Raw genomic sequence first — 12461 nt, forward strand, 5'->3', positions numbered from 1 at the left:
ATTTCTTATCTGTCTACCTGTGCTAAAGAAATAGCACTAGCATCAATCAGCTGGAGGTAATATTGCACTAGACAACCCAAAGAAGAAGAAAAAAATTAAAAAATGGCAGCTTTGAGGAAAGTAAAGCCAGATAGCTTCAAAGACTTAAATGGAGCTGACAACACTAGCTGAGGCTCTATTCCCAAAATTAGAATATAGACTATCAGCCAGATTCACAAAAGTACCTAGGCACTTAAGTCCACCATTTAGGCACTACTGCCATTCTCAAAACCTCAGCTGCCACCCAACCTATCAGGTACCTAAGTCCACAGCGGTGGGCATGCACAAAGCTGTCTAAGTCCTGATGTTACCCCAGAGCTAATGACCTGCTTGGAGCCCTAGCACAAGCCAAAGTCTCAGCGAAGGATTCTTAAACTATATATCCCACACCTATCTCACGAGTAGGGCCCAATCCTGTGGGCATTCTCACAGCACACATAAGGATTGGGCCCAGCACAAAATACAAAGGTGGGACAGGAGTGTGTCCCAGAAGAGCCAATAGCCTGGTAATTAGGGCACTCAGCTGGGATGTGGGTTCAAGTCCCTGCTCCAAAACAAGCAGAGCAGGATTTTTCACAAGAAGGGGCTGACCTGGCTTAGGTGCTTAACTTGAGAGGAGGGGTTTATAGCTGGGAATGTGTGCATGTCTGACCCATCAGTTAGCTCCCGAAGCTCCAAACCAATGAAAGTTAGGCACCTAAATGACTTTGAGGATTTGAGCCCTAAACCCCATCCCTTTCATCTGTACTTTATTCCTGGCTAGCTTGGGTATCTCTCTGCTCAGCTTGCTGGCTTCTGAGAATCCCTTTTTTAGGCATCTAAGTCTTCCCATGCATTGGATGGGGAAGCAGGGCACCTAACTCAGGACTGAGAATTCCACTAGGCAGCAGGGCACCTGGCGGGGTTGGTGCGGCAACACCTTCATTCTTTTATGAATCTGGATCTATGTACAGAGAGATTCCCAGAGCAAATGTGTAACTTGGCTGAAAGTGCTAGAAAGAAAAGCAAATCCACACTTCAAACAATGTGTTCCTCCTCCTTTCCTGATGGAGATTGCACTTAGCTGAGCAGGTGAGAATTCACTATTGTTACTAATTTATCACACTAGCTACTCTTCATTGTAAACATGCATGTCCTACTTCCATTGCATCTAAGATATACTAGGAATTGAAGAAGATTATAAGTCACGAAGTACGAATCAAATAGCTGGGAATATGCCAGGGAAGAATATTTTCTTTTAAGAATGAACTAATTGACTTGAAGTGTATGGGAACAATTACAAGTACCAAACTTGTAAGGATGTTCAGACCAAACACTACTTCTTTGCAAAGAGCATATCTTACGTATTTGTGATTTTTTTGAACTGTACCTTCTATGGATATGAAAAAGGAGATTTATAGTGACATCTGGTTATAGCTATGTAAATTAAAAGGCCTCTTCCTTCTGTGCCCACTCTACATCAGTTTAAAGCCACATTAGAGGAATACCGGAATGTATGTGCGAAATAATAACGGCTTTAGTGCAGCATTATCCAGAGGGTTGTACAATAATCTATCTGGAAAATATTCTTACTTAGTCACTTTTTGATCTCTCTGATTTGGTGCGCGCACTGTATGCAAGGGAGCAGAAGATCAGGATTGTTAACAGTGTTCAGGCAATGTCAGAAAGCAAATGATGGCTCACAGATCTGACAGTGCCAGGAGGATACAGAACTGAAGGAAGGATCATTCCTGGTAGCAAGAACAAAAAGAAATAAGCTCTTTAATCTGTTCATAAGAATGATGAGTTATGCTCACTGTTTTGCTGCTGCTTTACATCTAAAAAGAACCGTTTAGCAGAAGTGAAAATCCATGAGGTGTAACTCTTTCTTAATTGTAAATAAAGAAACCAATATTACAGAGACCTTAGGGCAATCAGTGTGTGAGACACAACTGGATATAGTAAGGGGGCATGGGCTGCACCATACCCACTATTGTTACTGCTTATGCCTCTGTGTCTATTACATCACATCCATGGGATGGCTAAGCTGCTCAATGTCATCAAGAGCAGGGACTGGGATTTGGGTAAAACTGCACTGTCTGCAACTCAATCCAGAAGAGTCATATTAGGCTAGTAGGTTGTGGGAACCAAATGGAAGAAAAGTCAGAATTGTCAGCTCCTTCTATTGAGGGAGTCTGACCACCTTCTGTTAATAAGGTTTGCAATCTGGAGATCCTGTTGGAGCCACAGCTGCTTCAGTATGCTCAGATAGGAGCAGTGGCCACGATTTGCACGTTGAGAAAGTTTCAGATTTTTCTTTTGTATACAGACCTTGCCCCAGTGCTCCTGGTCTTTGTCACTTTGAGATGAGGCTATTTCAATGCATTGTGCATAGGCTGTTGCCTTTACTCACAACCTTTTCTTATGCAGAATGTGCCAGCCCATTTGTTACAGGGTGTTTTGCATAAACAGCATATGAATCCTATACTTTGTAATCTGCAATGGTTTCTGATTCATTTCCAGGGGCAATTTAAGGTGTTGGTTATATCCTACACTATAAACTTAAATGGTTTGAGTCCTGGGTCACCTCAGAGTCATTTCTCACTGTACCATAACCACAGCCATTAAGAGGACCTGAAGTCCTTGATCTAAAAACTCCTGGTCTTGAGGGAGCTGGACACAGAGCATTTTCAGTGAGGGGTTCTCAGTGGAATACATTTTCTGCTTTACCTTGTCTAACCCTGATTTTGTTGAATTTCATGTTATGCTGCAAGGTCCATTTATTGTCTTCCCAGGCTTTTCCTAAAAGTGAGGGAAGGAAGAGGAGGGGCATCAGTAGGAGAGTTCTGGTTTTGGAGACCTCCAGAACATCTGAGAGGTCTCAGTTATTTAGACATGGGTTGTATAATGTTGCACTTTTGTGTGCTTGTGCCCAGAGCATGATTTGGGTGTATTTAAAAACCCTAAATAGATATAAAAAATTAAGTTAAATTCTGTCAAGAAACATGCATGTCCAGCTCCACATGACATCAAGTGTATTTAAACCAGGGAGCGACGCGGGCCTAGGGATGTGCTGGCCGCTGCTTCCCACAGCCCCCATTGGCCTGGAACAGTGAACCGTGGCCAGTGGGAGCTGCCATCGGCCGAACCTGCGGATGCGGCAGGTAAACAAACCAGCCCAACCTGCCAGGAGGCTTATCCTGGTGGGCCTCTGGCCAAAGGTTGCCGATCCCTGATTTAAACACTCTTATCTGAGAGATTGCTTTGGTCCTTGATTATTGTATTTGTGTGTTTAAAAGAATACGAGTATGAATGCAAGCTAAAGAGAAATTCAAAGCAGAATGAAGATATATATGCATTTAAAAAGTAATCATAACTTATGGTTTCCATGACTGGCCCAGTCAATGGACACCTTTTTTGCACAATGAGTTGATTTAATCAGTATGTTCTTAGACCCATTTCAAGTGTGCCTGGTGATATTTCTTAAGTTCTTTTTTTACTAATGTGAACAAGCATAGTTAAAAATAAACCTAAAGATAACCCTCAAGATAAAATTACTTGCTTGTTCTTTACCAGGCTGATTATCTGTGCCACACAGAACATTGTATGGTACTAATAATCATTAGGGGTGTGTGCAGTAATTTAATTTTGACTCCTTGTGGAAGGGCATGCTCCCCCCACCCACCATCCTGGCAGGAGGTCACTCTTCCTTCCCCCCACCTTGGCCCAGCAGGAAGTTGCTTGTCCTTCCCCTGCCCCGCAGCTCCCAGGGCTGGGAGGAGTTCTGTGCCCCCAGTGTTTGTGGAGGGTCATGCCCCTGCTTACCCCACCTTGTGCACACTGCTGCTTATCTAGTGCCACAAATTTACAGAGCACTTCACAAACAAAAAAGATATGATAGTAACAATAAAAGCGTTGGTATCCAATAAATGGTGGGAAAATGCACGTGGGTTGTTTTTAGTTTTTATAAAACATATTTTTGAATAATGTGATAAAATGTAATACTCCAGGGAATAGTAATTGTTTATATAGGGATTTTTTTAATGTACTCATTTAATAATCCTAATATAGTTAAGTTGATTTGATCATGTATACACATGATCACCAGAGTAGTCAGTTTTATCTGAATTTAGCCATTTTTGCATGAAAATTGTTTTAGTCCACCCTGGCAAACATTACTACAGCAAAAATTTTAGAGTCAATAGTATGTTTTTATTGAACTCTTCATTTTAGGTTAAAGAGATTAATTTATATAAATATACAAAATATAAAAGTCAGACTATTACTTGCCCACATAAACTTTAATAGCTTTCTGCAAAACAATTTCAGTTGCCAACTATATTTTAGGAATTGGCATTGGTATGCTTTTATAAGAGCATGCCCGTAGCAATAGCAGTATTTCATGTTGTTCGCATGATTTTCAATTAAGTTCCACAGGATTACATATTTCATGTGATTAATGATTTGTCTATTTGAAGTTTTAGATCAATAGTGTAATACAGATCAGGATCTATGCTCTGACGTTTCCTTCCCTTTTCGTTTGGAAATTCAGCAAGCTATCAGGACAAAATTCTCTTCCAACAGTTATGTCTGTTCAGTTACAAAGAAGACAATCAGCATTTTCCAAGATGTTAACAGATTAATTTTTAATTCTGCCTTGAACTTCTTAAATAACTGATTAACTTTTTCCTCAGAGCTTAACTTCAGAAATGTTACCTATCAGCTCTGTGTTCTTGGGGAACCAGGGTGCAGTACCCAGCCTGTCTGACTCAAAAGACCTCCCCCTTCTTCCCTGCCTCTGCTCGAACCAAAGCTGATCAGAAGAAAGACTTACAAAAAGCAATGAAAAGGCAACGGGAGACACACTTAAACCCCTAGGATAAGAGTGACAGGATTAAGGAAACTCCCCTAGCCTCATCTGCATCAAAGATGGGACAGGGAGGCATCTCCATTAACATACAGAATGGAGAATAGAGATTCCAAGGCAAGAACCGTATGGAACTCTGGGACCAGAAAAGCAAGGAAGCACTGCATGATGGGGGATCTCTGCTTCAGATGTTAATGAACCCATGCCTGCACACACCCAGCTCAGTAGTTATCAGACCAATTCTACTAATAAATCCTTTATTAGTATCCTAAATAGTGAAGCTCCCTAATTGCATTGTGAGCTCCCTCCAAGGAACACTGCCCATAGGCAGGAATGATCAGTTCCTATTGTCTAGCCTGAACAAAACAACTTTGGTATACTCCCTTGAGCCATCAGTTTACCCATAAACAAGTCTAGTGTTCTCCTTTGAACCATTGTTGTTTCCCTACAAAAACCCCTACCAGTGCTCAAGTAAGTGCTCTGATGGCTGGATCCAAAATCTGTATCAGTTCCATTGGGACTTCATCTTCTCCTGACTGATCGTGCTGGGGGTTCTGCCTGTCTCCAGCACTCCGGACCCACAGCTACCACCACGAAGGGAACCCAGATCGATTCAAGCTTCACGGAGTGGTGAGAACCCATCTCTCTCTCTCTCTCTCTCTCTCTAGATATAGCCTTCTGACCCTGACCTGTTTGATCAGTTATAGTTTTCTAAACCTGACTTTTATAATCAAATTTAAGTTAGATTTAATATTATAAGTGTTTTGTTTGTTTGGTTCCCCTATGGTTATTACCTGGCAATAAATAACGTTTATGGTTAAGCTGGTTGCTTCTCTCTCTCTCTCTCCCTTGTGAGTGGCTTTTCTGGCTTCCTCATTCGCTCTGCAGCAACGCTCCTCATACCTAAGTGAAAGATTCCTGCAGTGCCCAAAAATCCTGTAGGGTTTGCTCATCAAGTGGGTTACTACCAGAACAATTGTAATGTGAAATTGGGGATAGGGACATGGTGAACCTGGGACATAGAAGGGTGGCAGCTTGGAAATGCTGCTTGACCCAGCCTACTGAGTCCAACGACATATACGGATCAGCTTGGGAGTGCGGATTAACCCGGTTTTGTGTGAGTGAGTGAGTGAGACAGAGAGAGATTCTGAGGCTGGAAGAACCCTGCCCTGGGGAACCTAGGTCTTGCAGAATAGCTCCATTGGGAGGGAACTGGGAGAAGCAGAGCGCTGTATGAGAACACAAGTGACACAAGAAGTAGATTGATAGAATTACAGAACACCCCCCCCCCCCCAAAAAAAAAAAGTAACCCTAACAAATGTGTGTCCGAAAGTAACGGGCAAATCTGGTAACAGAAATGAAGGCACAAAATAGGATTATTTCCTACCACTTTTCACAAACACTTAATACAGGACACAGTTCTTGTTACCATGAACTCAGTGAAATTACTTACAACAGGGTAAAAATCGCCGTTAAATAGAGGATCAGCATCAAAGCTTATGAGCCAATTAAGTTCCACTTAAGGCCTTAGAATGCAGTTTGGGATTTAAATGGAGCATAAGACTTGTGCAGGCCTGCAGTGAATATCAGTCAGATGATAGTGTATTCTGCACTCAGCAGAAAGGGCTAGATGCACAAAGATTTATTTAGGTAACACCTAACCCCCAGGCACCCTGCCACCAAGAAGAATCCACAGCCTTGAATTAGGCACCCAGGATGCTTGGGGGGAGTTAGGCACCTAAGGAAGGGTCCTCAGAAGCCAGTTAGCTGAGCAGGGAGCTGCCTAACCTCGCCAGGAGTGAAATACAGAGAAAAGGGGCAGGATGTATTTAGGTATCTAGCTCCCACTGGTCTGGTCCTCTAGATGCCTGACTGACATGCCAGAAGGAGGCACTTCCCTCTGCTCAGAATTCCAGGAGAAGGTTCATGGCTGAGAGTTAGGCACCAAAGCCAGGTCAGCTGCTGAGACAGAGGCCTGCTAGGGCATGGGCTCTCATGAAAAGCTAGAGAAAGCCCCAATTATAGCCAATAATCCAATGGTCAGCAGTACCGGATTTACCATGGTGCCAGGCCCAAGGTCCAAAGGGGGCATGACCCACTCTTCTCCTCCCCCCGCTCTCTCCTGTGGGGGCAGAAGCTTGCCAGAGCAGGGCAGGCTCCGCCAGCAGCCAAGCTCCTCCCCTGCCTCTTCCCACAGCGTGCTACGGTTCCCTCCCCTCCTCCTCTCCCTGCTGCCGATCAGCTGTTTGCCGAGGGGGAAGAGCGGAGCCTCAGCATGCTCGCTGCTCCAGGGAGGAGGTGGAGAAGAGGCAGGGGTGGGGCCTTGGGGAAGGGACTGGAATCGGGGCATACCCCCTCCAGCCCCCTTCCATGAGCACCCCCATGACCCCAGCCAACACCCCCAGCCCTCTGCCCATCCTGACCCTTGCACCCCCTCACGCCTCCCCAGCCCCCTGCCCTGACTCCTGCAACCCCCCGCACATAACCAGCCCTCCCTGTGTCCTGACTCCTGCACCCCCCCACATCCCCATCCCCATCCTGAGCACCAAACGGGAGCTCCTGCACCCCCCCCTGTCTCACCAAACAGGAGCTGCCCCAGGTAAGTGATCCACACCCCAACCTCCTGAGACCCCTCCCTCACCCTCCTGGCCAGACCCCGCACCACAATGTTTTTTTTACAATATTTGGAAAGATCATTATGTGGTCCATCGAGACCCTCTGCGATTTTCAAGTAGTCTGTGGAAAAATAAGTTAGATTACAAAAACAATCAAGGTACCTCACTTTATTTTCATTTACTTGCTATTACTTATAGGAGGAGAATGAAGAAAAAAAAAGAACAAAAAACGGGGGCGGGGGGAGATAAGAGAAAATGTTCTTTTTCTTGGCTGGGTCCCAAGGAGAGGCCCCAAAAATGAAGCTGAGCACAGGGATGGGGGGCACCACTAACTCTAAATCCACCACTGGCTGTCACATCACCTGGGCTGGGGATACTGTGTCGACTGATCCCCACAGTCTCCAACCTACCTGGGCAGTACAGCAGATATGGCCCTGTGGGAGGAGGGGCAGCTCAGTGCAGAGAGAGACAAAGAGAATGGGCTAGAACCAGGTAGGTACCCGCTCTATGTGGGCAGAGGCGGGGGGGATTCTGTTTATCCCCTCCCCAGCCCTGCTGTGCTTGCAGTTTACCCCTGGCCCCTTCCTTGCTCCAGAGAGCAACCCAAGCTGCCACCCCTCTGTGCTTTTGACCCCAGCCCCTTTTACAATCATTCCCCAGGGGGGCCCACAAATATGTTTGGCGCCGGGCCCACAAAAAGTTAATCTGGCCCTGGTGGCCAGGGAACTCCCCTGAAGGGTGGGAGATGTGGTTTCAAATCCCTGATCTGCCTGCTTTGGAGCAGAGACTTGAATTCACATCTACCACCACCCAGGTAAGTGTCCAAGCCACCAGGCTACTGGGTATTGTAGGGTGGGAGGTCACTCTCTCTTGTTGGAGCTGTTCTACTTCGTATAAATAATTAAATATTCATTAGGCCAGAGAGAGAGAAAATGACTCTAGTCCAGTGGTTAGGGCATTCAGGTGGGATGTGGGAGAGACAGAGAGACCTAACCCCAAAACACTCAATAGTCTAGTGGGCTAGGGCACTGACTGGGAGGTCGAAGACGTGAATAAAAGTCCCTGCTCCAAATCAGGCAGAGCAGGGATTTGAATTTGGGCCACCTACATTCATAGATTACAAGGACAGAAGGGCCCATTGTCATCTCCTGCTCTGACCTCCTGTATAAGACAGGCCATAGGACTTCCCCAAAATAATTCTTGTTTGAACTAGAGCAGACGTTTTAGAAAAATGTCCAGTCTTGATTTTAAAATGGTCAGTGATGGAGAATCCACCACAACCCTTGGTAAATTGTTCTAATCGTTAAGTATCCTCATGGTTAAAAATGTACACCTTATTTCCAGTCTGAATTTGTCTAGCTTCAACTTCCAGCCAGTGGATCGTGCTATACCTTTCTCTGCTAAATTGAAGAGCACATTATTAAATATTTGTTCTCCATGTAGTTACCTATATATGCATCCCAAGTGAGTGCCTTACCCAGTAGGCCACCAGATGCGCACAATTGCCCCCACCTCGGTTTTGTGACAAATATAATATTTTAGGTAGGCTTTGAGAATGCCTATGGGATTGGGCCCCACTGGAGAGAGAGGCGAGGGAACACCTCATTTAAGAATCCCTCTTTGGACGGCAGGGGCTTCATCTTCATCTTTCTAAGCCCTTGTTACATGTGGGGCAGTATCAGCACTTAGGTGGCTTTGCACATGCCTACTGGCCGAAACTTTTACACCTATGGGACTTGGGCATCTCTGGGGTTAGGTGGCAGCTGAGCAGTGATTTTGAGAATGTCAGTATTGCATAAATGGTTGATTTAGGCACCTAAAGGAGCAGTTAGACACATAATACCTTTGTGGATCTGGCCCTAAGTGTTTACAGGACTGGGCTCCAGTAAGTTGTCATCTGGCTGTGGAAAGGGGTAGTAAGGCATTTCTAGTTGTTTTAAGTTCACCTTAGTTATCAACAGTAAATGCAACATCTCTTGTTCGTGATAACTGGTTAGATAAGTATGGAAACTAGTGAGGCAGCACCTGTGCCTTCAGCGTCTATACTGACTACTTCACTAGAGAATGGACAACCATTAATGTAGAATAGCTTGTTGCTTTGGGGAAAAAAGACAGCTCAGGTCCTGAAGACACATCTTCATTGGTTCTCTCAAGCCCCTGCAAGAATCAATATAGTCCCTAAGAAAAGGTGAAAACCTAATAGTTTTGTATGGCCTAGGTAGATCAGTAACATAATATTTATCCCTGGGGATCTATTCAGTGATGGCATATTTAAATAGTCTCCTCTATTCCATTAGCATTCTAATGCGGAAGAATATGCATAATTTTTAAAGGTATACTTATCTTATGGCACATAGCCGATTACTGTATTATCTGACAGTGAGGCGGAATTGGATTCTTCCTGTATAAATTTACTCATCCTCATTGTTAGAACAATCTGTTACAGGATGTCATTTAGTATTCAGTGGCAATGCTGTCTGTCATCTCTTTAAAAGTAGGTATATTAATAAATACTTTCCATTTGTACTTGGAGTCTGGCAGGTTAATCTATTCATAAGTCAAGAAGCAATCCATTCTCACAGTTTAATTCTGTGTACAGATTTTTTATCTTCCAAAATACAAAGGTGCAAACACAATGCCTGCCCCAAAGACTTTACAATCTTAAAGACAGAGCTACCAGTTCAACTACTGCTGACAAGTGAATTTATTTTAGACTCTTTTAAAATGTATTTTTCAAATAATAGTTGATCCCTTTAAAAGTGTTTTGCTACATCTGCTAACGGGTACTGAACAATTTGGACTCTGCACTTTTTTCTAGGGTTGTTAAGTTTCCAATTAACTAAAAATTAAGCATTAACTAGAATACCAGAAATGAGAAAAAATATAAAAAAATGAAGTTCATTTTTAAAATTAAAAATTAATTTATTGATTTGTAACATCCATCACTAATTATCTAAAAGAAAAAAAATCACACTTTTTGTTTGTCTCTAAATGTCTATGGTGCCTGGGTCTTTAAGGCAAGCAAACATGAAAAATGTCTTGTCCCCATATTAACTTTCTGCAACACTTGTTCAAGTGTAATTTGCTTGTGTTGTACCTATTGCTTACCCAGATGACTGAAGTACTCTCCACATACCACACAGTGACATTGCTAATTGTCCAGGATATAGTGAAAGTCAAGAAGCATGTTAGGGATACAGATTTTAGCTTTGATATTTTGTTTTGGTGGAATAGGAGCTGTTATTGCTGCCACTGCGTCAAATGAGTGGAAAGTAACCAGCAGAGCAACATCAGTTATCACTGCAACTTGGGTTTTCCAGGGTCTTTGGATGAACTGCGCAGGAAATGCACTGGGTGCTTTTCATTGCAGACCTCATTTTACCATCTTCAGACTAGAAGGTAAGTAGAGGTAATTTTACTCGAACTATGACAGTGCATGAAGAACTACATCAGTACAGGGTGATTAAGTAACATTTACAAATAACTCTGAGAATTTCAAGATGTGAGCCTCAGGAGGAAGATAATGATTTTGGTTTGTACAACAGGGTATAACTAGAAACAAGGGTATAAATTTAACAAAAGGAAAATATAAAATTAATATTGGAAATAATTTCCTGACAGTAACATGCATTCCTCTCCTGAGGAAAGACGTAATTCCACTATGTAAGACATTATACAAAAAAAACAAAACACTCCATACTGGACAGAATTCTGGCAAATATACTTTTGGTAACAAACTTCTCTTGGCAGAGGTGGACTAGACTCCCTTGTAGAAATTGGAGATGATAAAGGTCTATGTGAAACTAAATATACTGCTGACAGGAGAGGGTAAGTTATGACAGGATCTCTGACACGTATCAGAACTTCTTACAGTAATTAGGGGCCTGGTCCAATGGTGCATTTGTATATATTCTTCACTATAAGCACATGAGTGTAATGGAACTACGGACATGCTTAGAGCTAAGCACCTATGTACGTGTTTCCAGGATTGGGGATGACATTTTACATGTTAAGTTATAAAGCAGGATATTGTCAAAGGTGAGTTAGAGAGAGAGAGAGAGAGAGAGAGAGAGAGATGTATTGTACATCATCTATTGATTTGTAAAAAAGTAAATGTCGGCTGCTCAACTACTGAGTGAAGATGGGGGGGGTTCTCTGTATAGAACAGCATATGGAGAAGCATTTGGTTTAAAATATATGTAGTACTAGTTAAACTTTGAGACACTAAACCATAAAGTCCTTTCTAGAATTTGCATAGTAGAACTACACAGCTACCAGCAGTCATGCTCCTTCTTTCCCTTGAGGACAAGGGCAAAGGAATTTGCTGAAGCTGGGCTCTCCTGGATGACTGGGGCAAATGAACAAGGTGGAGTAGGTCCACCATAATCCAGTGCGTGGTGGGGGACGGTACTAAAAGAAGACACCGCTAGTAATTTCATGGAATCAGGGAAGAAATCCAGGCCGGAGGCAACCTTGCAAATTCCTCAATGAGAGCTACAAGAATCACTAGTGGGAGTCACTCGTGGCCTGTGGGTCATATAGGCCAATTCCTGGACCTATTGAAGTCAGAAGTTTTGTTCTAGACCTCAGTAGAACCAAAATTTGGCCCATCATGAATAGCTATGAGTTTATACATCTACGCTGCCTTCAGAGCATTTACCTGCTTTGAATACTAGAAATCCATAAAGGTAAAGTTGATTGTCAAAATGACATTATGATGATGATGCAATTATGGGCTTAAAGTTGCAGTCTTGGTATAGGCAAAGCTCCCAGTAAGATCAATGGAACATTTATGTCTCTTTCTACATATTTTATCAGACAGTCCTCAGAACGGCAAAAAATCATGTACTAATTATCTGAATCAGTGAGAAACCTTTTACTTATGTTACAATATAGCTAAAATTAATCAAAAATGGAAAAAAGCTATAAAAACTCAAGTGTACTATTTAAAAATCTGTTCT

The 12461-nt window shown here is 43.0% G+C and overlaps 1 protein-coding gene across 2 annotated transcripts in view; it reads left to right on the forward strand.

Annotated features, from left to right (window-relative positions):
- Positions 1-4761: 4761 nt before the first annotated feature.
- Positions 4762-12461, forward strand: part of CLDN10 (claudin 10) — a 116468-nt gene continuing 108768 nt past the window's right edge. The window contains exons 1-2 of one of the 2 annotated variants that reach the window (XM_084617929.1): positions 4762-5515; positions 10735-10899. In XM_084617929.1, the coding sequence (XP_084474055.1) occupies positions 10830-10899 (70 nt within the window). In that variant the 5' untranslated portion in view covers positions 4762-5515; positions 10735-10829. Of the gene's footprint in view, positions 5516-10507; positions 10900-12461 lie in introns of those variants that run through there. The other variant, XM_084617928.1, reaches the window with a different exon arrangement.

This window comes from Lepidochelys olivacea (assembly GCF_965140295.1).
Source record: "Lepidochelys olivacea isolate rLepOli2 genome assembly, chromosome: 1".
Lineage (NCBI taxonomy): Eukaryota > Metazoa > Chordata > Testudines > Cheloniidae > Lepidochelys > Lepidochelys olivacea.